Source organism: Ischnura elegans, chromosome 9, assembly GCF_921293095.1.
Source record: "Ischnura elegans chromosome 9, ioIscEleg1.1, whole genome shotgun sequence".
In the NCBI taxonomy this organism is placed as follows: Eukaryota; Metazoa; Arthropoda; class Insecta; order Odonata; family Coenagrionidae; genus Ischnura; species Ischnura elegans.
The window spans coordinates 100,918,059-100,943,200 of record NC_060254.1 but is presented as its reverse complement, the minus strand read 5'-3'; the positions used below and the strand labels follow the sequence as shown (position 1 = coordinate 100,943,200).

The window sequence follows — 25,142 nt, the reverse complement described above, 5'->3', positions numbered from 1 at the left end:
GTGTATCCTTGAAACACTGGATACCATCTGGGTATTTTTGGATAGTTATCAACCAACAAATTAATAATACATATATATAAGAGCTCTATACTAACTGGCATCATGGTTATAAAGTAGCCACATTGACGCAGCCAGAATTCTCGCAAGAACCTTTCAAGGAAGAGCAAAAGTTCAGCAGATTGTGAATAACACATTATACATAAATATCAATCACATCATTTTTCAGGAAGGCATTTCTTGAAAGTGAAACGCATTAGTTACTCTCACTAGATTAAATCGATTCCTGGTACAATATTAGTAAATGTTTTAAGACATCAGCCGTACAGATATTTTTCTCCCAAATGGAGCATTTGAGATCTGCTGTTGCTATTTTACAAGGTGGAACCAACTCTTACATGGAAATCCATACACGGTTTTAAGTGAGCGTTTTTTAGCATATGCATGTCTGCTAACATAGTTTTGAGTGATTATTTGAGTGACCTGTAATCTAAGGTTTTCCTGTAGAAGATTTTTCAACCAAGTTTAAATTAGTACAAGATGTCTCTCAACTAGTAAGTCTTGAAAGCTCACTCAGTTATTTCAAATACTTCATCCCTTGGAGGACTTTGGTGTAGGTACTAAAACCATGGGCTTCAAAAATTTTACCTAGTTTCTGCAATCAACTACAATTTCCAAGCCTAGCTAAAATCACCAACCTAAACAAAGAAAGACGGCTAGATTGAACCCTAAGAGAAGAGGGAGGAAAAACATGCTAAAACAAAAGGCTGATCAAATCTGTTTTACCTCTCCATACTGTTGTATTATTAAGTTGCATTAATTCATAAGTTGCTATTTTTCATTATTGCAAATATTCAAGATTTCTATTAAATGAAGATTATCGAAAAAGTTGTTGAAAAGGTTTTGATCTCAGTGCTGTGGTAGTTCATTTTTCAGCATTCATTAATTTTTTACAATACACATATGGGCTATGGCAGACATGTTGCTGAGGTTGGACTTAGACCACCGTGAGAATTCATTTGCCTGCTTAGATACTACATTGGGGAGGAGGATGGATGGAGTGATTCATCAAAAAGTTCTTGCTGAGAGAGGAGAACTGGGAAGCTTACAAGGAATGGTTAAAACGGCATTTTATAGTCATTAATATTGGATATTTAAGGAGGAAAAGAAGGTGATTTTACTCTTTTTGATTGGAAAAATCTCATATGAAGTGGCGCTTAATTTGTGCAAGTCATATAAGCCAGTGGCATTGCAGTATAGTGAACAATACCAAAAGTTGTGGGAGTATTTTTGCCCTCTGAAACATGTATATAATTGGGAAGAAATATCATTCCAATAAGTGAGCACAGGAAAATATTTCTGTTCTATTTGAAAAATGTCTTTCGGCATAATTGAGGAAGTGTGCTAAGAGAGGCTGCAACTATAAGAACTCCTTCTACATTTTATACCAAGAGAAGGAAAATGGGAGCCAGTTGCCTTCAAATTTGCGAACAAATTGAGATGCATTTTTTATGTAAATAATTTTAATAATGGTGTATAAAAATTCATACTTTTCCAAATTCATGTACATATATAAATAAATTTTTTGTCAGTCAAGTTTCAGGCACTTATCATCCTCACCTTCTTTGATTGGCATATTTTTACAACTAGTCTTTCAGAAGAGGTGCTGGTGTTTTCTGTACACAGAAATAAACTTAAATACGGCCAAAAAACCAACACAATCACTGGCGGCTAAATGCAGAGACATCTCCTTTTTTCTTTCCATAAGAGTTGGGTAGTTTTTTGCAATCTCCATTGGCCGTTGCATTCCTTCTTCGACTGACAATGATCATCTCAGCCACCCAAAATGCACCAGTAAGCAGCAAAAGTGTGTTTGGAACATGGATGCACAGAGAATAACTGCCTGAATAATCCCGAACCCAGCCTACAGTCAGGAGAGGAAGAATTAGAATGATATTGGAGAAGACATGTATCACCAGGCACATTTAATGGAAAAGGGTAGAAAAAATAGGCATTCATCATAGGTATGTACATCAGTCTTGCTGATACACCCTTGCATAACCAAATATAAATCATGGCTTAACAATAACTGCTAAGTACATAGGTACTTAAATACTCATAAATTCCTTTCCTTATTCCAAATTAACATTGCTATTATCCTAATTTTTTGATTCCCCTCCACATTTCATCCAAACAAGTCATATTTTTAATTTTTCTGCTGAGGTGAAAGCTCTTTCACCCCATCCCTACCTCCCTTCGATGCCTTACTGAGGAGGTGTCAAAAAATATCACTCTACTCTTTGAAAAAATACATTACATTATTCAATATTTAAAAAATCATATTTCTCTTGTTAAGTTCTTAAGTATTTGGTCATATGATTTAAACAACTTTACCAGTCAGTGTCAATAAAACTTTCAAGAGTAAGGAAAATAATGAATGACCAAGAAATTTTCTTCTCCGCAATTGAAAATAATTGCATGCATAAGAACCAAACTTTCAGAGAATACAAAATCTTGAATGAATGAAGACATTCCATGAATTTCCGTTATTATCAAAGCAATCATAATTAAATGAATAGTGCAATCTGCGCATTTGTCGTGGACCAGGATACATGCAGTTGATTCTCCTCAATTTCATTGAAAATATTCCTAATAAAAGCTCCATTAATAATTTGAAAATATTTTAATCTTATTATTCTCACAATCTTTTGATCTTGTTGAATCTGAGATATTTGCTTGCGCTGAAATTTTTGAGCCATCTGCTACCACAGACCATCAATTTGTCAACAGCAAAAGTCAAACAGTATACCTATCTGTTGAAGTCAGGCTGTAGTCAGCTGAAAACAGCTCTTAATCAATGAGAGTGAATTATTAGACATAAAGTCTCACTGCCATTATTGATGTCAGAGGCGACAAATTTTGAATATCCTCCTCGCATATGATAATTAATGTGTTTCAGACTGCATAAATAATGGTTCAGGTAGAGAATCAGAGTTGTAAATTGTGGGCTATGATGTGTTCTGAGCCTGTGTCCTGTTACCCATTTCAGATGGTGATGAGGACTATAAATAGATGCATGGATGAAAGGGCTAACCACTAAGTACTTGGATTGAGTTGAATTCAGAATCCAGAAGGGCAAGTCAGGGAAAGATAAAACAGTGGTAAATAGGGCCCTTTCCTATTACATATTTTTTTTTTGCCTAAATCGAAAGATTATTACTCCTGGAGTATCCATTTCCCGCTCTCAGATTTTCGAATGACGATATCTATTTTTTGCGACTAAACGCAAAGTGAAAATTTTCAAGCGCACGAAAACTAAGTATGAATGCTGGTAAAACCCGGGGTGACGTCGTTCTGGTTCCCGCTGCCGTAAGAGAGGTGACCTCGGGGCGAGGCTTTGAGCGCTGATACGACGCAGGATGCTAGCAGGCAGCGAGTACCCTGCTAGCTGGTAGTGCTTGGCTTAAATAAGGATTATTAATACCTTATGAAACGAAGGAAACTTTCCGACCTTGGGCAGTTTTAATAGGTGATTATTAAGACATGCTTCCCTGAGCTCTGTGCCTCATGCATGCATTGGTAATCTCAGACGATGTAAAACTCCTATCTACTCGTATAGAAACTAGGTCTCTGTGACATCACATGGAGTGGCATCGTATGGGCGCCGATCTGGCCTTTTTCAAATGTGGTTAAAATTGACCATTGCCATTCGTCTAAACTGGTATCTCTAAAACCAAATAATTCGTATGTTTTGAATACACTAATGGTGGGTAACGAATCGTAATCAATGCCTTTTGTTTTCTTTGATGAAGGAAACTACCCTATTAACTAAGTGAACTTGCAAACTGAATCATCTAATGTTCAAAAGGTACTAAACAGAAGAGAGGGAAACACTATGTTTATACTACATTTAGCTATTTGTAAATGGAACAAATAGGCTCGCTTCATTGATTTTGAGCAGTAAAGTATTGTATACATATTTTTAACCTGGCATAACCTAAAAATCTGTCCTCATATTTTCCTGTGACACATTACTGTGTTTTAATGACCCATATCAAATCTTCTATATGGATAAAAGACAGTGTTGATTTGTCTGTCCACCATGCGTTTCCAAACAGCTGCACGGATTGCGACCAAAGTTAGTAAATACGTGCATCTCAGGATCTCAGACCAGACACTAAAATGCTACTTCTGGTTTTGTCCAATGCATACTTTGCTTTGTTTTCTCATTACAGTTTGTTATGTCATGTCACACAACTTCTGCAGTTGAGCATTCTGCTGGGAAGACACACTCAAAGGGAAAGCATAACTCAAAGGATTCAACACTTAACTATTACCTAATCCTCTTCAGGGGATCAGCAAGGAATTAAGGCTAGGGAGTTTTAGGCGCAACTATTACTGTGGGGTCTTGGGGGTATGAAATACCTGCCAGAGTTAAGCGGGAGGTGCAGGGGCCCTCCCCCTGAAAGTTTTAAGATAAGTCATTTAACCCTCATGTGGATTTACAAAATTAGTTACGTCGTTGGATTTACGGCGCCGCAGCGGCGCCGCATCATTTTTTGCTATTATCTTTCAAAGTTATCCTGAATTTACAAGTTTTCTGATTGATAATGGTAAATACATCTATTGTCTTTATTTCTTACCCTGTTTTGCTAGTTTTTAAGCCTTATTGTTGAAGTTAAAACGAAAAATCTTGAACGTTGCATTCTTTTCCATTTCTTGCCATAATGCTCTTAATTTCAGTTCACTTTGTTTGTTATTTTCGAGTGAAAGTTTTAATTTCCTGTGTAATGGTTGTTTGAAATATTTTTCTGATATGCAGAGCTCGACAAACTCCGCTTTTTAATGTTTATATTGTTTATAATTTTGTGTATCCAAATACTAAAAATGATGACCGAATAAAATTCGTTTCTGCCCATATGACATAATTTTACTTCACTGCGTCCACCCTTATGTTATATCTTTGCATTGTATATAGAAGAATAAGTAATTAAATGTTAATAATGGAGCAGCTGTAGGTTAAGTGAGAAGAGATGATGTTACTTTCGTGATTTTTACAAGATTCTGGCGATCAAGACAAATCTTACGAATATTCTGGGAACTTATGTCCTGCAATTAAAAAAATCAAGTCTTATGGGTTTTGAAATATAAATAATATGGGTTAATAAGCGACGTGTCAAAAAACCCAATGCTGCTTTGGAGATGGAGCTAGAAGAGTCGGTACTCTTTTCCTACCACGGAGCCCCATTCCCCCACTGGGGACGTGTAGCCCAAGGGAAAGGTTTCCTTAGATATGGACGGGTAAATGTTTTGCGTAGGAGTGCATCAGATTAAGTTTCACTCCTGGATTGGTGGGAAATCCAAAAAAATAACTTCTTCGAAGTATGTGTTATTGGTGGTAGGGGGAAGGAGCAGCTGCCTTTTTTCTTTCGTCCAGCTCTGCATGAGAAACTGATGGAGGAATGTTCTGGGGTGACAAAAATATCCTCACTTTGGAAGGACTTCCCTTACATTTTCTTTCCGTAGGGTTTCACTGACCCAAACATTGAGACTATCCATACCTTCCCACTAAGCTCCCTTATTCGTCATTCACCACCTTCTTCCCCCCTCCCACAAAACTTGATTGAACTTCTCTCCACCCTAATGACCCACCCAAGCTGGACCTTCTTGGAATGAAGGGAGGGCCACCGTGGGGCGTTTTGACAAGGCTTTTGTTCCCTGTCCCTCATGCAGCGTTGGAGGATGAAGAAAAAGCAGGCTTTTGTATCTAATTGCCTCCTTGCACTCCCAACCTTTTTTGCGATAAGGATTTTCTACTCCTACCTGTCCTAATGATCAGGGTATTCCCCGATCCTTGGCAGTCGACACACTACCACCCCTTCACCTCAAAACAACCTACCTGGCATTCCTTCTCCTTTCTCCTCCTCACTCACCCCTTTGCGTTAGTAACACCCCCAATGCATAAAATATCTGTGCATTTGAGTACACAAAGAAACGAGAAATATGTTCACAAATTTTCACCTCACGGTAAATTGTCTTTTCACCTTTTCATAATGAAACGGTTTTTACCATGTAAATTCTAAACTCATCGTCAGGAAAGAGAAATTATTTTCTATAACACAATTAGTTGGGTAGTTACCTTGATTTCACCCCAATGGTAAACTGTCACGTCATCAGTAACTATATGAATGCCAGCAATTTTGTATAGACTATCGTAGCTGCAAACAGATTTTTTTCGAATGAAAGGTACATGACATATAACAATAACTGTGCGACGTGTTCCTCACAGTAGTCGGTGAAACTTCTGAATCTCCTGGCAAGTTACAGTTACTCATTCAGCGAGAAATATTCACACAACGGTGAGGAAGCATTATTCTACGAATTCGGATAATGCATTGTGTTAAATTTTTCTTAGAATTGCTGCTTGGAGTAATTCTAAACAGAGTCACCCTAGAATTTACCTAAAGGTGACTAACACCACGGCAGGTACGTGGACACGGAGTGGAGAAGGTGCCCAAGCAAAACTAAGTCGGAATCCATGGAAAAAAAACCTTGGCTACCCATGAGTTTCTATAAATAACTCATGCGAAAAGATGAAGTTTTGTCATTTTAACGAGGCAAACATAATGATTCTTAGCTAAAAGAGAAAGCACGATTGGTATTGTAATATTTTCCTTTTGTTAAACAATTTCACTTGGTTTATAAGTTTGAAAAATTAAATAATAGGATTATAAATAGATTATAGCATTTCATATGAAACATAATTGCTTTGACATTAGCATTGAGAGTGCAGTCCCTGACGTAGCGACCAGGAAATTCTCGGCCCAAGCAAAACTAAGTCGGAGACCCATGATAAAACAACTTTGACTAGCCATGAGTTTTTATGAATAATTCTTGTAAAAAGATGAAGTTTTGTCGATGAACATTATAACGAGGCAAATATTTTGATTCTTAGCTAAAATATAAAGCAAAATTGGTATGGTAATATTTTTCTTTTATTTAACATTTTCATTTTGTTTATAATGTTTAGAAATATAAATAATATGATTATAAATATACTATAGCATTTCATACGAAACATAAATGCTTTGACATTAACATTGAGGGTGCAGTCACCGACGTAGCGATGAGGAAATACTGAGCACCGCAGCGGCGCCGTAAATCCAATGACGTAACTTTTTTCATTAGAGGCCAATAAAATGTAAACTATCAACACTATGCTAACAAAATTTTATATGTAGACGAAGAAAGCAGAAAAAATAGACTACTGAAAATTTCAAAATGATCCATTGGAATGGAAAATTTTTACACTACTTTTAAAACCACGAGCACCGCTAAGGCGCAGCAAATCCATATGAAGGTTAAAATGGTGAGTTTTACAGCTGTCTAAGGGATATTTCATTAATTATTACACTATTCTATAGGTAGTATTAATGCAATTTTGTAAAGTGGATTAAACCTCAAATATGGAAAAGATTTCTCTGAGCTCTGTGGGGAGAGGGAGTTTATCCCCCTAAATCCTTCCTTGCTGTGCCACCGATCCTCTTGGTACAAAGCTTTTTGCTGGGGTATTCGTTCACACAACATTTTTGGTCTACGCATGTACAAACACACATAAAAATTAATGCTGTGAAGTGGGGTATACGGTAATCCCATGCGCGGAAATAGTTTTTTCTTGTGTTTGCTGTTCAATGTCTTCCTCTCGTCATCATATTTCAATTCAGAGTCAACCATGTGATACACAAGGGGGGGTCGGGGTTATCATATATGTACCTTTGCCATAGCTGTTATGTTCCTTTATCTAAAAATCATGCTATGTGAATATGAATTCTAAGTTTTTCCTCTTAAGTAATTCCACTTCTCCAGCTACCCAAGAGTAATATGGAAACTCCTTTCATCACCATCTTGATCCCTAGCGCAGCAGGTAGTTGTGCACTTGAATAGTGCTCAGTGATGGACAGGTTGAAATTCACGAGCAATGCCATGCAAGTACATAACTACAGTAAAACCTCTATGTAGTGAACCTCTTTACATCATAAACCTCCATACTTCATACCACCCCTACTGTCCCATCAGATTTACATGTAAATTTATAGGCAAACCTCCTTGTAATGAACCTCTTTATATCATAAAACCTCCACTTATCATACCAAGGTGACACCCCCGAGACAGCCTAACTAGTACCTCCACAAATCGTACCGAGACAACTAGAGGCCATTAATGCAACCACGATTACATACATGGAATGATATTTTCAGCAAAAAATGGTTCACGCTTATTTTTTTTCCTATACACCTATAATACTCTGTAATTTTCAAGATAACCATTAGCTAAGGCCACTTTGTTTCTTATGAGAGCACACCTAACAGTAAATAAGAAAAAAGGTATCCAACTATCCTAATCATTTTATGTAAATGTTGAATTAAGAGAGATCACATCATTTTCTTTTGAATCATGGTAAAAATCATGCACTATAGCAATCGCTTCCTGTTAATAATAAAATTATAAATATATATTCACCAATCATGTATGTTAGTTTGAACACATCTCTGCCACTCAGATTGGAACTCAGACCCACAGGATGGGAAGCCAAAACTCTAGCCACCATGCCAACCCAATCCCCATGTTTTTAATCTTTTTCCCATCAGCGTGGCTTGAATGGCCAAAAAATTTTAATGCCTTAATCATCCAATGATTTTAATGATTTTAAGCCCCAAACCTATCTTCAATATCAGGAATAAATCTAGAATGGCGGTTTAATTGGTGACATATCTGGCATTTTTCACATATTCTACTCAGAATAGGCTGGTAGTCAGAGGATCAAAAGTGGATATGAATTCTTAAAGTGTTCAAATAACATGACATTCTCATGCATCATCTCAAAAATAAGTGAAGTGACAGTTCTCCAACTTCGCCTGACAAGCTGCCACAGTAAGACATTCATAGTGCTATAACCTGAAGAGGAACTCACCAAGTACTGGTCCCAAGATTAATATCGAAACTCCTTTCATCACCATGTTGATCCCTAGCGCAGCAGGTAGTTGCGCACTTGAACAGTGCTCAGCGATGGACAGGTTGAAATTCACAACGGTTGATCCTCTCACAAAGCCACAAATGGCTGACACAATCAGGAGAGTGTAATAATCTCTTAGTTCTGCAATTACTATGGAAGGAAAATATTTATAATTAAACATTGATAACTCATGATAATTAGGGTTACTTTTTCATTTATTGGGGTCATTTAGTGAGACTCTAAATTGCTATCAATTAACCCTTTAGCTGCAGTTACAAGATCACAAATCTTCTGCTGCGTATGCGGGAAAATTTGTCAAGGGGACTGGAGTCTTTTTCTGCCAGGAGAGCAAAACTGGTAAAAAATTCTTGTATGTATAATCCTCTCGATCTTTTTCCTGTGGGCCCCATGGGAAGAGGGACTCTCCCAATGAGGGACAAATAAGCAGAATATTTGATAGTGTGTTTTAACTATTTCATGGGGCAAAATCTACAAAACAATTATTAGCAGAAGTTTTTTCATAATTTTCTGTTTATTTTGATACCAAAGACCAAGAAAATCGGTTGATATTCATTCACATGGATCAAAAGACTTCTGTTACCACATTCTGTCTCCAAAGTTAGTGAAATAATAATGGAAGGAGAGCCAATTCAATTAAAGGGTTTATAATTTGACCACTTACATGTGAGGTTGAGATTAGTTTGGGTGTGAAGGGAGGGTTGTCAATTATATATCCCATTCATCAAAGAAAGAGTTTGGTTCATAGAGATACAAGGGCAATGGAAGGCTGATTAGAGCAGAGGGTCGAACATTCTTGTGCATATTCCCTGCAATTACCAGTGTACTCTTACGTCTATGTTTCCTGCGGTGCAATCCAGAAATCAGAGGAACCCATTTATGGCCTACGGTGTAAAAATTCACCATTTTTTAATTAGTTGGTGAAAAAATATCTGCCTTGTTTTTTAATAGTTTTTTCATGGTAAATTATTCATTAGTTAGTAATATTATTTTTTTACAAGTGCAATAAAAATATTTATGAATCTTAACACTCGTATTATTAATGTATGCACTAGGAATGCTTAATCATGTACTTGAATTTTTTTTTAATTAAATAACATATTTACTATTCAGATATATACAATTTTGACGCTCATATTTAATGGTGCATTTTCACACCTTTGGCATTCAGAGGTATGGCAGTATAGGACAGAGGCACCATGCGAGGGACAAATCTAGCAAACCTTGGTCGCTAACATTGTATACCATCCTGAAATTATTCGTGGAGTCGATTTTAAGCACTTTGGCATTCTGAGCACTTTGGGATTTCAAATACCATTAATTGTTTTATCTAATCGTATTGGTCTCGCAGCTGTCCACTGCTACAAAGTGGCTTCATTCAGTCATTAGATACATTGTGAAGTAATGAGCAGCTCGTTTCCCTGCCAAGAGACCAGTTGGTTCCTAACTGTGTGTAATGTATAGTTTCTCAAACAGCAGAAGGTCATTAAGAAGCAGATCACTGCTATGTACACATCAATATATTTTACCTTCAATTGTAGATGAAGCCTTCAAGAAGTTGGTCCCATAGGTATACATGCAGTTGCAAGGTGTGACTGGGTGATCCTACAGCTTCAAGATCATCAACATTTCAGGCAATGTTAAGTGTGAAAAAAATCATTTTTTATTTTATCAAATTTTCTGAGACTAAAACTTATTTACGACTACTACAGATAGATCATAAAAAGGAGTATGTCCACCCAAGAAATCCTGGCCACTTTAAAAGAAACCCTGAATTATGTGGATGAAGCAATGGATGTTGTCTATGTACCACCAGATGTTGACAAATTGACTGATGAAGAGGACATAGATGACAAAATTTTAACAGTGGAGCCGATTTACAAAGACATTGCAGGAACATTTGAAATACATCGAGGCGATGGCATAGTTGAGCACCAAATATGGAATAAGAAGATGGAGGAAAGCCGTCAGTTTACTTCAAAAAGATACACAATCCTTTGATAAAAGGGACTCATTTCGAAAATCGAAAAAAGAAATTGATGCTAAGTTTTTGTGTCCTTCGATATCTAAAGAGAAGGAATGTGCACATGCACATGTGCACATTCCTTCTCTTTAGATATTGAAGGATGATGATGATAAAATACAACGTAAACTTGGAGATGAGTCTCCATCAGACATTTTTCACCTGTTTCTTGATGATGAGGTTTTGGAGAAAATGGTATATTTTTCAAGAAAGTATGCTACTAATAATAACAGGTATGAGTTTAACATCAGAATAGACTTAAAACATTTCTTGGGATTTTGATTCTCTCTAGGCATCACGTGTTCCACTAGCAGGACATGTACTGGTCTAAACATAAGGATAAATGCGTTGGATTAGTTCATCAAACTATGAGTAGAAAGAGATTTAGGAGCATAGAGGAGAATATCTATATTTCTGACCACTCTTCTCTCGACAAAATTGACAAATTTGCTAAGCTGAAACTAATATTTACTCTGATGAACGCTAAGTTTTTGCAGCTTGGAATTTTTTCTCAGGCTCAGGGAGGCAGTTATGCAATCCAGATTCCTGATTTCCCGTGGCAATTGTACCGAGGCTCATGGTACTGGATGTTACGCCCTCGTGGGCCATCAAGAATGGCAATGTGAGGGAGAAAGGTCTTAACCCTACACTGCACGGTGCGCCATATATGGCACATCTTATACAATCGATTATACTGTTGGAGTAATTACAGATATCGGCTTGAAATTATAAAGTCCTCTTGCCCGTAGTCTGTTTAAACCCTTGAAGGTCCAGCGACACTGCTAGATCTCAGCACCATGATTTTGTGTACTCATATGTAAGTGAATGCATCAAAAATTGGTTCTGTAAATTTTTTACATTTTACATTTCTTATAAATTGTAGTTCTAATTTATTCAAGCAGTCAAAATCATTTTATAATTGATGACACAAGTGTATACTATATTGCTGGTAGTTTGAATAACACTTAAGTATTTATTTATTGCGTAAAAATAGTTATAAGTATCTGTGCCTGATATGGCACACCATGCGGTGGTGACCCTTTTGAGTTAAAGACTACTCTCTTCGTCATCGGCCGTCTGATCTGTTTGAGACATCGGTGTTCCATTGTAACGGCCTGATCCCAACCCTGTGATTAAGTGTACTGCTTGTTGGAGGTGTGAACATTTGTTCTGCAGTCTGCAATGTTATCCATTGGACATCCATTGAATGACAGGGCTGACATCCATGGACATCCACTTGACGTCCACTGGACTTCCTATAGATGTCCAAATGGCCCACTTGTGGACATCCATTGAATGTCTTACTCTGGACTCCATATGGATGCCCAAACATCCCACTTGTGGACATCCATTGAATGTCTTTTCCAGGATTTAGAAAGGAAGGGTATGAACCACTGAACTTCTTTTATTTGTTTCATCAGCACCTAGATGAGCAGATTGTTACAATTCTTACTAGCCAGATTTTATATTCAATATATTGAGGAGCATTTTCACTAAGGGGATCTCTTGAATGTGTGTGGTCCACGACAAACTCAACTGAACATACTGTGCACAAACTGAAATAACTCTGAGACTGTTCGTTGCACTTTCACATTAAGCATATCATCGTTTAGATCATTTACTCTGTAGACTAATTTTTAATGAAATTTTTGTGCGTTTTTGACGTTATCAATAATGTCAAAGCGAAGAATTTGACAAAAATGAAACAATAATACAATGTAACCCAAATATTTTTCTATGATCTAACGGTTTCAATATTTTACTGTGCATTCTTATATAGGCATTCGTCACATTCATTGATTGAGGCTAAGTACATAGCTTTTAATCCTACTTACACTTGAAAATTAGGAGTCATGGCGCCATGAGACGAAAACTGTTGTCTCTCAATTCAAATTTCCTGCACAAATCAGATATTATCATTTCGCTAATAGTAAAATCCCTATTTTTTCGCATTTATATTTGCTGCGAGAGCGCACTGTCTCAATCCTGGAATTTCTAAAATTGGCTGTTTCTGTTGTAGATTCCGGCCTTGACCAATTGCGCTTTCACAATAAACATACAATTTGATAAACAGTAAGCTTTTGATTTTAGTGCTATGATAACATCTGAGAAGTTATTAACGCTTAACTCGAGTCAACCAGATATCTACGTCAACAACACATTCAATAAATCCACTTGGTAAAAAATGGTTCACAATAAAATGAATAAACTCTGCCTAATATGAATTATTCATACTAAGTAATACAAAAACATCTACTCGCACGTTTAGCGGTTGATACCCATCTGAGGAATCTGGAAGAATTTCACAAAAGGCAAACAAAACACCGCACAGACGGATATCATTTAATCGCAACTCAATGCAGATAACAGCAACTGTATTTGAGTGACAGTAATACACATAACACCGGTCACACCGGTAACATGTTGCCGGCGGACATCTTGTATGTCTTGTATGGTTGGTAATCGATTTCAGATCCAGAATCCAGAAATCAACTGCATTTCGATTTTGTGCAGAAAATTCAAATCCCATCCTCTGTTCTGTGGTGGTTCCTAAGTATTGACTTTATGCGATCGGTTGCTGATACTGATTCTAAGGGCTAAGAGCAGGCAGTACCAAGAACCGGGTACCTGAACTGACTCATCTCTGGTTGTTACCATTTAATTCCTTAAATGAGCGAATTTTGCAAGCTACGACCCCAACCTCATACAATGTTTACATACCTTTTTGAGTACATAATTGGTAGATAAACGCATTTATGGATAGCTGAAGGTCCGTAGACTACAGACAAAAACTAGGGGAAGAAGGAAGGTATTAACCATAATTAGCATTAAAATAATAGAATTAAAAAATATTTGTACCATTGGCACTGAAAAGCAGGCATAGATTTAGTGAGGGTACAATTCAGTAAATCTAGAAGTAGGTAATAAAGTCGGTTTTTTGTGGGTAGAGAACTACCTTGGAGAGTGATGGTGAGAGCTAAAGATATCAAAGATCACTCACCTGACCTCGAAATGGCAAGGCACACAACGCCCACCAAGAAGGTCTTCCGGTTGCCAGCACCTAGCTTGTCCGTGATGGACGGTAGGGCGACCCGTGACAGGATGTCAGCTCCAGCCAGTGTGGACATGCAGGTAGCCGTCTCTGCCTTGCTGAACCCAATACTGGACAAGTAGAAGGGGAAGACCATGGCAAAGTTGATGCCAGCCGAGTAGACGAGAGCCAGGCCCACAACCACATTGACGAACACAGGGTCGCCCAGGAGATTCAGGTCCATGAAGGCCACAACCTTGTCCCAGCAACCTTTCTTCTTCGCACCCTCCTCTTTGGGGAGTTCCTCGATGGAGAGGCCAGCTAGCATTTCGACAGGCAAGCCCACATCAACGCTGGTCACTGACACGCAGGAAGCCTTCCGTGTCATCCACCGGGGCGGAGGCGTCAGGGAGGAACGACGCCTCTCAACGGACACCGGCCTAAGGCTGTGTGCAAGATGGAAATGATGCATTACTGTGAGTGAAGAATGGGCTTTTTCATAATTTTTTTATGGTTTCCAACTGCAATAGTGTAAAAAATAAAGAGAGACATATCTTTTCCATTTTTTGATCCATCGTCTATTTCTTGAGCTATTCGTGTTAAAAAATTATTGATCTTAACTCATGTTATTTTTGGACACCAGCAGAGTTGAGGAGGTGTTGAGTAAAAGTGAATGGGTTACAAAAAACGATTACATTTCATGGTTTTTTCCTAAAAATCATTGCTTTTAATAAATTTAAATATTACATGTAATATTAAATATTACCTACTCAATTGCTTTGTGAAAGAAACTTTCACTTTTCAGCATGTGAGCAATAGGGTGGTTTCCTATTATTTTTTTATTGCCTAAATCGAAAGATTAATCCTCCTGGAGTACATATTTCACGCTTTTAGATTTTTAAACGACGATATCTATATTTTGCGATTAAATGAAAAGTGAAAATTTTCAAGCGCGCGAAAACGCGACGGCTAAGTATGAATGCCGGGAAAACTCCCGTGTGATGTCGTTCTGGTTCCTGCTGCCACAAGTGAGGTGACCTTGGGGCGAGGCTCTGAGCACTGATATGATGCAGGATGCTAGCAGGTAGCAGAGTACCATGCTAGCTGTTAGCGCTTGGCTTAAATAAGGATTATTAATACCTTATCAAACGAGGAAAACTTTCCAACCTTAGCCAGTTTTAATAGGTGATTATTAAGACATGTTTCCCTGAGCTCTGTGCCTCATGCATGCATTGGTAATCTCAGACGATGTAAAACTCATATCTACTCGTATAGAAACTAGGTCCCAGTGACATCATGTGGAGTGGCATTGCATGGGCGCCAATCTGGCCTTTTTCAAATGAGGATAAAAGTGACCCTTGCCATTTGTCTGAACCGGTATTTCTAAAACCAAATAATTCATATGTTATGAATACACTAATGGTGGGTAACGAATCGCAATCAATGCCTTTCGTTTTCTTTGATGAAGGAAACTACCCTATTCGATACCTCCACTGCAAAAATGCTCAAAAATCCCCCAATATATCAAACCCACTCAGCTGGGAGCCCCACAATACGAATGCACTCAGCTGGCAGTAGCCCGTGTACAAACGCTCGCCTCTGAAGATTGGAGAGTTGGAGGTGTGCGTTTATGCTCTGGCTACTGCCAGCTGAGCGCATTCGTATTGTGGGGCAGCTAGATGAGCAGATTTGATTCGGTAGGTGACTGATGAGCGTTTATGTAGAGAAGGTATTGAATTGCCTAACTTTGTCAGTATTTCTTGTATACCCTATCTGATTGCATATGCAATTCAAAATTGTCATATTGTGTGAACAATTCCAAAAAGAACACAGACCAAATGGTAAGTGGAGATGGGAAACTGGAAATGTAATAAATATAATGGGCCATTCAAGGTACATGTAGGGCCAATTCATACCAATTTTGACTCCCCTTCCCATAATTTAAGACAATGCAAGAATTTTCCAAACTCCACAACTTCCGTTTAAGTCCTACACAAGATGTGTGATATTTTTCTCTTCTCTTTATAAAATGCTGTGGATTACTAATGAAATGTAATACAATATTGAGTTTATATTAGAGTAATAGACAGAGTAATAATTAAAACGTTATATATAAAAAAAGGCATCCATTTGTGATGCATAGGCATCATGTGGCATTTTTTTCCAAAGTGTATTGGAAGTAATGCTTGTATGAACAGAGCTATCAGCTATCTATCTACCCGGTAGTATGTCCAACCACAGAAGTTGTTTGGTATCATGCAACAAATGTTACTGAGAAAACAACACAAAAGACTTGCCGGGCACAACCAGAAGTAATGCTATGGGTTGTAGGAGCATGAGATGCACCTATATGTACTAACTTTGGAAGCAATTTGTGCGGTCGTTTGGAAATGCATGGTGGACAGACAGACAGAGGTCCTGTTTTATATTTATCGATAGATTGACTTTGCCCATTTACTTTGTTTTGGTACTTTGAACATCTCTGGCTACTTCCCTGTCCCTATGATCTGAGAATTCTAACATTCCTATTACTGTACATACTTAACTGTGCCTCTTTTGTTAAAAATAACCCTGAATACTTTCCAAAAAATAGTTCTCTTCATAATCACGCAACCAGAACCACCAATGACCTTCACCTCAAAGATTACCCTTGCACTTTCTGCCAAAAAGGACCCTTATTCTCCCTATCAAAAATATACAAAAAACTACTGTATGATATCAAATGCCTTCCACCTACACCATTCAAGAATACTTTGAAGATTTAATGGAAAACAACTACTATAGCCTGAAGGATTTTATGTTGGGCTCAGAGTAATCTTTGCCCATCAGCCACAAAAATTGTAACTTTTCCTTAAAACTGTAAAGATTGTAAATACTATATCACTTCATTTATTTGTAACCATTACTTTTTATTTTGATGACTTCCAATGTCACCAGTACATATGTGATCTCTAGGAACAATAACAATTATTATTATCGTTATTATTACTCTTTACCTCTGTCCCGCTGAAGATGAAGCCCTCCTGAGCATGCGACCCCGCAGGTCGGCAACCTCATCCTCTGCTTCCTCTTCTGCATCACCTGCCGCCAATGGCGGGTGCAGACGCTCCGACTTGGACTCTGGCTGCTCAATCAGTGTCGCTATACCAAGCAAAGGCATCTCCTTGCCTCCGCCTATGAGAAAACAAAGTATTTTTAAAATAACAAAGAGATAATAAAGAGATTTTGAGGGGGCTCGGGCCCCCTCAGGCCCCATGGAGTTGGCTCCACTGGGGGGGCAGCTGCCTCCTCCTGCCCCTACCTGGGTACACCCATGAGCGGATGCACAAATGCAAGAAGCCAAAATATAGCATGACCTATTATTATTAGCTTCATTATACATCCAAAGAAGGGGAAAAAAAGGATAGAAAAACATAACTATTAAAGGATGAGGACTACTACAACTTTCTCCTTAATGCATGTTTGCCTTTATAGCGTTATATGAATGAAAGGAGTTAGAGGCAGTGAGGGATACATATGGAGTAGGAGGGGTGGGGGGGGTCGCGTCCCCCTCCTTGTGGGGCCACCCGCATTGCCGAACATGATAGAACCACAATTTTAACTTTTTTATACCACAAGATGGCATTGTGTTAATTGAAATAAAACTTCCTTAAAATTTGCATGTGGCTTATCTATTGTTTATTACGATCAAAGTATGGTATGATATTTGGAGGAGGCGACTGACTGCTGAGGTCATTTGCGCCATGAGGGAAGGGTATGGAAGGAAGGGTGGAGAGAAACCCGGCGTTGGCATTAGCCTGCTCTTAACGAAAGGCGCCAAGGGGACCACGGCTTAACGTCCCATCCGACGGACGGAGTGTTGCGCTTGAAATGTCCTCCACACAGCACTCAAGCAGGGATCGGGCAGTCTCCGAAAATTCTCTACCACTGCCGGGATTTCAACCCGAGCCCGCCGGGTGGGGAGCCAACACTCTAGCCACCTCACCAACCCGATCCCCACGATCAAAGTAAAGGCAAGATGTGTTTTGCGCCCCCCCTGAAGTATTTTTTTCCGTATCCCCTATTTGGTTAGAGGTGAATGAAGGTGCTCGTACCTCCGCCCTCTTCGCCGGGCGCGGGTTCCCGCACCCTGGCGTGCCAGTGAACGGGGTGGAAGACGGCGGATCCGGCGATGCTGTGCGAGGCGACCGCACCCAGGATGAGCATGGCGCCGCGGAAGCCGTACTCGTCGAGCAGCGCCCGCACCGCCTGCGGCATCAGCATCTGACCGATGCCCGTGCCCGCCAGAGAGAAGCCCACGGCGCGGCCGCGCTTCTCCGTGAAGTAAGCGTTGATGGCAACGAAGGAGGATGGCAGGATGAAGCCAAGCCCCAGACCTGAGAACATGAGATTAATGGGGTAGTTTCCTATTATTTTTTTATTGCCTAAATCGAAAGATTATAATGTACTAAAATAATCGTAATAATTATTACTCCTGGAGAACGCATTTCACGCTCTTAGATTTTCGAATGACGATATCTATTTTTCGCGATTAAACGAAAAGTGAAAAATTTCAAGCGCGCGAAAACGCGAAGGCTAAGTAGGAATGCCGGGAAAAGTCCGTGTGACGTATTTTTGGTTCCAGCTGTCGCCTGGCGAGGTGACCTTGGGGCGAGGCTTTGAGCGCTGATACGACGCAGGCTGCTAGCAGGTAGCAGAGTACCCTGCTATCATTTAGCGCTTGGCTTAAATAAGGATTATTAATACCTTATCAAAGGAAGGAAACTTTCCGACCATAAGCTGTTTTAATAGTTGATTATTAAGACATGTTTCCCTGAGATCTGTGCCTCATGCATGCATTAGTAATCTCAGACAATGTAAAACTTCTATCTACTCGTATAGAAACTAGGTCCCTGTGACGTCACGTGGAGTGGAATCGCATGGGCGCCAATCTGGCCTTTTTCAAATGAGGTTAAAATTGACCATTGCCATTCGTCTAAACTGGAATTTCTAAAACCAAATAATTTGTATATTGTGAATACACTAATGGTGGGTAAGGAATCGCAATCAATGCATTTCGTTTTCCTTGAATAAGGAAACTACCCTATTATCAGCAGGCAAGAAAAATAAATATCTACGCAGCGCGGTGCATTCAGCAACGTGAAAATTATAAAATACTCAATACAGTGCGCCTTTAACGTAAAATTTCTGTAAAAAAATTAAGTTTTGAAAATTTGTGATGCTCTTGTTTTGAGCTTACGTAACTTGACGTCCAAGGTGGATTAAGATCCATACATCCAGATTTTACAAACCTACATTTACAGGAATTTGGCCCAAGAATAATATTCTATCAGAAAGGAAACTTATCTTTTCAAAGAGCTACGGTAGCGACGTACATTTTGTCTGGGAAATCTTTCTCTCACATTACGCAAAATAATATATCTGGTTAACTTCTCAGCTGATTACGTGATTTAGGTTTTTTTCGATTACCATTAATAATATATCGATCATAATATGTTATACATCGATATACAAGTCTTAATATTACATAACTCACTCAGTGATTCAACCCGAAGGTTTTTTTTGTTTAGGTGAGAGTAGAGCTCACCGTAGACTAAGCTACAGGCGCATGAATTCCATACATTAAGTGTTAGGGGGGCCAGTTGTTGTCCTTGGGTCGCACAGTGGGCTGAAATCGAAAAAAGCTGGCCAAAAATCATATCTTCCGTATTTTTACAATTAGCTCGATAAAATTTTTCCTCCTATTCTTACTTAGGCTATATAACATAATTATAAAGACATTTTGCCGAAAAATCAATCCGGGGAGTTTTTTTAAACAAATACGCGGAGACGGAAAAAAACCAAAAATCGACTATTTGGACCGCTTCAGTAAAGAGGGAACATTTAATTGAAATTAATAGCTAGGAATAAAACAGTAAGTAGTTTAACATTAAATTTAATAATTTAAATAAAAATGTTCATAATAAATACATAAAATTATTTTTTAAACATTAGTGATTTAGTCAACCAACTTTGCGTCAACATTTTGTCCTAAAGAACACACATAAGAAAGCACCTCGCAAACAATTTATACCATAAACCAAAATACCACAAAATTATTTAAGAACCATAATAAATTAACATAAATATATAAAACATAAGAAAACATAAGGGATAAATTTGCCAGCCACTACCAGTTTTCATCGGATTCCCAGCCGTCACTGTCCTCATCTCTGTCCACTACCAGTTGGCTCTTCCAATACAAGTAAGTATCGTATATCCTTTGAAACATTTCTTTTAGCATTTGTACGTACATAACTATTGGATATTAGATGATCCGAAGTAAGGAGAAGCCTTCGGAAAAGATATCTCCTTTCAGTTCAGCGCGAAATTTTTCGCGTGTGGTGCGCTCGGAATCTTCTGACATCTTTGTGGCGATATTTCAAAGCTTCCTTCGAAAGTTGGCCAATTGGAAGCACTGCTGCCTTGGCAATTGATGCTCCATAAAACAGCAATTTGTGCACCGTGGGGGGCGTGTAGTACCACGGATACAAATCCACGAAAAGGTATGCAGTTTCTGAGCAGTACTCGCTGAAATTGGCATAATCTATCTCAGGTGCAGATGTCAGAGCTTTTAAAATTGAGGCAAACCTCGAGATGAGTTCCTCGCTAATGCTTATTTAAAAAGGAAAAAAGTCCTCACCAATTCCTTCTTCCAAAAATTTTAAATATTCATAACAAGTTTTTGAATTAATAAATAAAAATCTATATAATTTGAGTTTTTGGTGGTAAACATACCGGTAATTTCTGATGTTAGCTTAGGTTCAGAAAAAAAACGTTGGGCAGTGTTCCCATCATTAGTCGTGCCTTGACCATGCTTTAACAAGTGGTCTCAAGAAGAGTTGCATGCATATCTGTTGGGAGCGGTTTATCCTTCTCTAATCAACATCGAAATTTTACTACAAACTGGTTCTCTTGCATTCTTTCCATTTCTAGATATACCTATTGAAAAAGTATTTATTCATGAAGTTCTTCAACATTTCCTTTGTCTTCTCGTCTTTCCCCAAGTTTAACTTACCATAAAGATATTGAAGGGCCAATTTACGTTTTGACGACGGCGAATTTACATTTTCATTAACAATAACGTCATGTATTTCTTTGCGGGTTACTTTCATGCGCTCCGTTTTCTCTCATCCAAAATATCAACAATTTAAACCACCGGGCAAGGAAATCGAAATTAGAACTTAATTCTCTGAATAATACACACGATCACAGAGATTTTACTTGGAAAACGTACCTTTTTATCGTTCCGAGATATCCTTCGCTAGTAGTAGTTCGGCCTCAACGCTGAAATTTCAAGGTATACTTAGGGAAAATAAACCCTGGTTCTTCGCATCCGTAGCGCAAGCACTCACATCCTTTCGCACTTACGAAGACAAAATCACTACTTTTCTCGGTAAAATCGTAAAAGATAATAGTTTTCAACCAATTGAAAAGAAGCATTTGTGGAAAACCCCGTGTGAGCTACTTCGTAGAAAATTGTTTGCACGGATGTCGAAGGGAAGCGATCCTCAACAGTCCAAAAACCCTTTCATAGACCGAGGCTATAAAGCAATAAATGGCATTTCTAGAGAGGGACAGTTATGAAACGAGTACACAACTTCTTTAACGCTAGATAAGAATCATAACACAGTGGTTGGGTTTTCGGGTACAATAGGGATTAACGCGGTCGGCAGGGTAGTGCCCGCCGTTGCGGCGCGGCGCTCCGCCACACGTGTGCCCTTTTCAGTGTTTCAGCTGATGGTTGCTACGTATGGCCTAGGAGAGTACGGATATCAGAATATGCGAGTTTATAGTGGTTAGAATTGGGTTTTCCAAGAATTTATGCTTTGCAGCCGCCCGCTTCCCGAGACAAGAATCTGGTCTGCCAGCGCAATCGTTGAGTCGTTTATATGTCTCATGAAGGAAATTGTAATGTGCGCTTAGAAAAATAGAACAATAAGACTAATATGGCATGCTAAATGTATGCAGTGCATGTAAGTGTAGTTTCGTCTCACTTTTAGCGAATTATCCTCTGCCACAGCTAAGTCTGAACAAATGTTCGCATCAAACCACCGCGTCGGGCGGTTGGACATACACGCACATAACTTGACAGGAGAGGTGGGGTGGCAAATCGGGGCAGGATTTTTCAATTGATAACTAAAGTTGACACTTTATTTTACAATGTGGTGCTAAACACTTCGTGAAGCAAAGTGAAAAACATCAACTTTTTCTCTACATTATGTTAAAAATACATGAAAAATAGGACATTTTAATTGTTTAAATAAAAGCAATAAAAATTATCGCTATAATAAAAACTTTCACTACAACGAATTATGAAAATGTTCATTTTTATTATGGAATGGTTTAAAATTAGGCATTTTAAAACATAACGCAACAGTATCAAAAAACTTCAGTCAATTCTTTCAAAATATGGGAAAAAAATTTTGAGATAATTTTTCATTAATTTTCACAGACGTCTCCTGCTTTAAAAAAATGAGTTATGAATAAAATTATTTCAGTAATGTGGTCACTGATTATTCTGTAATTTGAAAATATAATACTTTTTTCCAAATTAAAAAGTGAAAAAAATCATTTTTGGCCAGCTTTTTTCGATTTCAGCCCACTGTGGGTCGCTTTGCTCTTCGAGGATTTAGTTTGGGGATGTTCGAAGGCTTCAACCAGGATTTGAACCCGGTGCCATAGGTGTCATCAGTGGCATAGCCAGCAATTTCGTTCGGGGGGCGGGGGGGTCCAAAACCAGGGGGAAAAACAGGGTTCTAAGTAATGGGTTTTAAACTAATTTTAACACTTTTCATAATCGGAAAAACTTCATTTGTTAAAGGAAAAATCTTTAAAATTCATGATTTTTTAATCTTTTGTTTTATTTTATGAAAGAAAATGATTGTGTTTTTATATTTCGGGGGGGGAAGGGGAGGGATCCTGACCCCTCGGACCCCCCCTGGCTACGCTACTGGGTGTCATGGTGACGGAGCGCGCCGTTACGCCGTTCCGGCACTGGTTAACATAAGACATAATAGTGAAATAGCACTTTTGTCAATTTTGTTGCCACAAAATTTCAAACATGCACATTCAAAACCAAAAAAAATGTAATGTAATCTAAATTATAAGTTGTAATAAAAGAGAGATAGAGTAATATTTCTCTTCTAAAAAAATAAAGATCGTGCTTTGCTAATTTTGCCATGACGTCACTGCCCGGTAGGTACACCTCAAATCATTGGTCAATCACTCTACCGACTAGGCTGCCACGCACCTCTTAATATTGCATATGATAACTTAAAGTTGTGCGGGCCCAAAATACGAGCGCCGGTGTTATTTTTCAATATTAAAAATTAAAATTTTTCATGTACTCTTACCAATTATCTCCATTGAGTTCACCAATTCAACGTTAAAACCAGTGCAAAATAATAGGGATATATGCTGATGAGGTAAAGTTGAATCACTTACCAGCCATCATGCTGTAGCAAATGATGACCTGCCAAATTTCGTCACACCTGCTCGTGATGACAATTCCAGAGGCCGTCAGAATTCCTCCCGTCATAGCCACTTTCCGATACGAAAAACGACGAATGACAGGTCCAGTCATAAGGCCTGCGAAAACAAACGTGACGTTGAGGTGAATTAACTTTTTCCACAAAAACCGTCAGGTTCATGCACCCCATCCTCTGTTGTGATTTCGATACCGAGGTGTCCTTATTGAAATAATACGCATTTAATATAAAAAAGGGAATCAAAGAGTGCTTTAGAGTGTAACGCATCTTAACCTGATGAAATTTTAGAATTAATACTACTAAAGGAGGCACGTTATAGGCACGAAATATTATTGGCACAACATCACGAAGCCAATGCATAAAAATTTTCTAATATACGTCCTAGAGGGCCATCCCTTCCAATAAATAACAAATTTCGAAAGAAATAATAAGAGGATTATCTCGCAGTCTTTTTTTCATTAAAAATATATATCGATTGATGTAGGTTTCCATGGAGTTCTTAAGAAGTATTTTGGCAGTATCCCCTCCCTCCATGGACTTCCCTCATTAATAGGGAGCTTGCATATATTTCAGATATTCTCAAGCGCCTAAAAATTATATAAAAATATATGTCTGCGTATCACGGAGAAAGTTTTTTTAATTATTTTATTACGCGGTTTGCGATATTTAATTCATAAAAGTTAACGAGAATTTTCAAATACAAGTGAGAATCGAAAACGCCCGATGATTGGCTGGTGGTAAGGTGACGTCATTATTCAGTGTGCGGAGGAACGGTGGCACGGCCATGGTAGAGGCTGCATACTTTAATACAAGCGACGGCGTGGTTATGATTCACTTATTGAAGTGCAGACGTATCGGAGTCATTTATTGTGACTACAGGGCTATTATTCGATCTATTTTTCCTTGATTGAAAGCGATAGATTGCGTAAAGATGACGGAATATGGTCATTCTTTGGCTAATTCTAGCAAGCTTCGTGTTACTGATTCCATCATGATACCAAGGTATTTTAGTGAAATTGAAGAGTTCTTCGGCGCCGAAAGTCGATGCCGAAAAATGGAAGTTATAGCAGATGTGAATCTGAAATGTTTTACACTTCATAACAAAGTGAGATTTGCATGTAATATTGGCGAAAGCGTATACTTATGTGACAATGTGTATTCTTTTGGCTGGTCCGGTAAAGAGTCTTATGTTAAACTTATTTTCCACCTCGAAGCATTCAAAGATGCTTTCGAGTTAAAAATACCTTGTGTGGAAGGCGAAACGAAGCCCTTTAAGATTGGAATATGAGGAAGCCAGTCTCTTAATTTTTACAATTTAGTAGCGTTAATATGCACGAATTTCCAACACAATCTGCCTGCTTGTGACTCAAAAACCCCGAAGTCACTTCCTATTCTGCAGAAAGAATCAGTCAATCGCACTTCGATCAATATAATAAACACAACGTCTGCAGGTGTCAATAAGTTACCTTTGTAATTAAGGCCTTCCTAAAGTAGCATTACAATATGAATATTTTCCGGACAGAGTCCTTA

General features: G+C 38.4%; 1 protein-coding gene across 5 annotated transcripts in view; it reads right to left on the bottom strand.

Moving 5' to 3' along the window:
* Positions 1 to 1,689: 1,689 nt before the first annotated feature.
* LOC124165274 (monocarboxylate transporter 9) overlaps positions 1,690 to 25,142 on the bottom strand; it is a 71,342-nt gene continuing 47,889 nt past the window's right edge. For 4 of the 5 annotated variants that reach the window (XM_046542605.1, XM_046542607.1, XM_046542608.1 and 1 more), the window contains 6 exons: positions 23,569 to 23,712; positions 18,177 to 18,458; positions 17,079 to 17,256; positions 14,053 to 14,528; positions 8,969 to 9,160; positions 1,690 to 1,921 (listed from right to left, as the gene is read on the bottom strand). In XM_046542605.1, coding sequence (XP_046398561.1) covers positions 1,719 to 1,921; positions 8,969 to 9,160; positions 14,053 to 14,528; positions 17,079 to 17,256; positions 18,177 to 18,458; positions 23,569 to 23,712 — 1,475 coding nt within the window. In that variant the 3' untranslated portion in view covers positions 1,690 to 1,718. The remainder of the gene's footprint in view (positions 1,922 to 8,968; positions 9,161 to 14,052; positions 14,529 to 17,078; positions 17,257 to 18,176; positions 18,459 to 23,568; positions 23,713 to 25,142) is intronic. The other variant, XM_046542609.1, reaches the window with a different exon arrangement.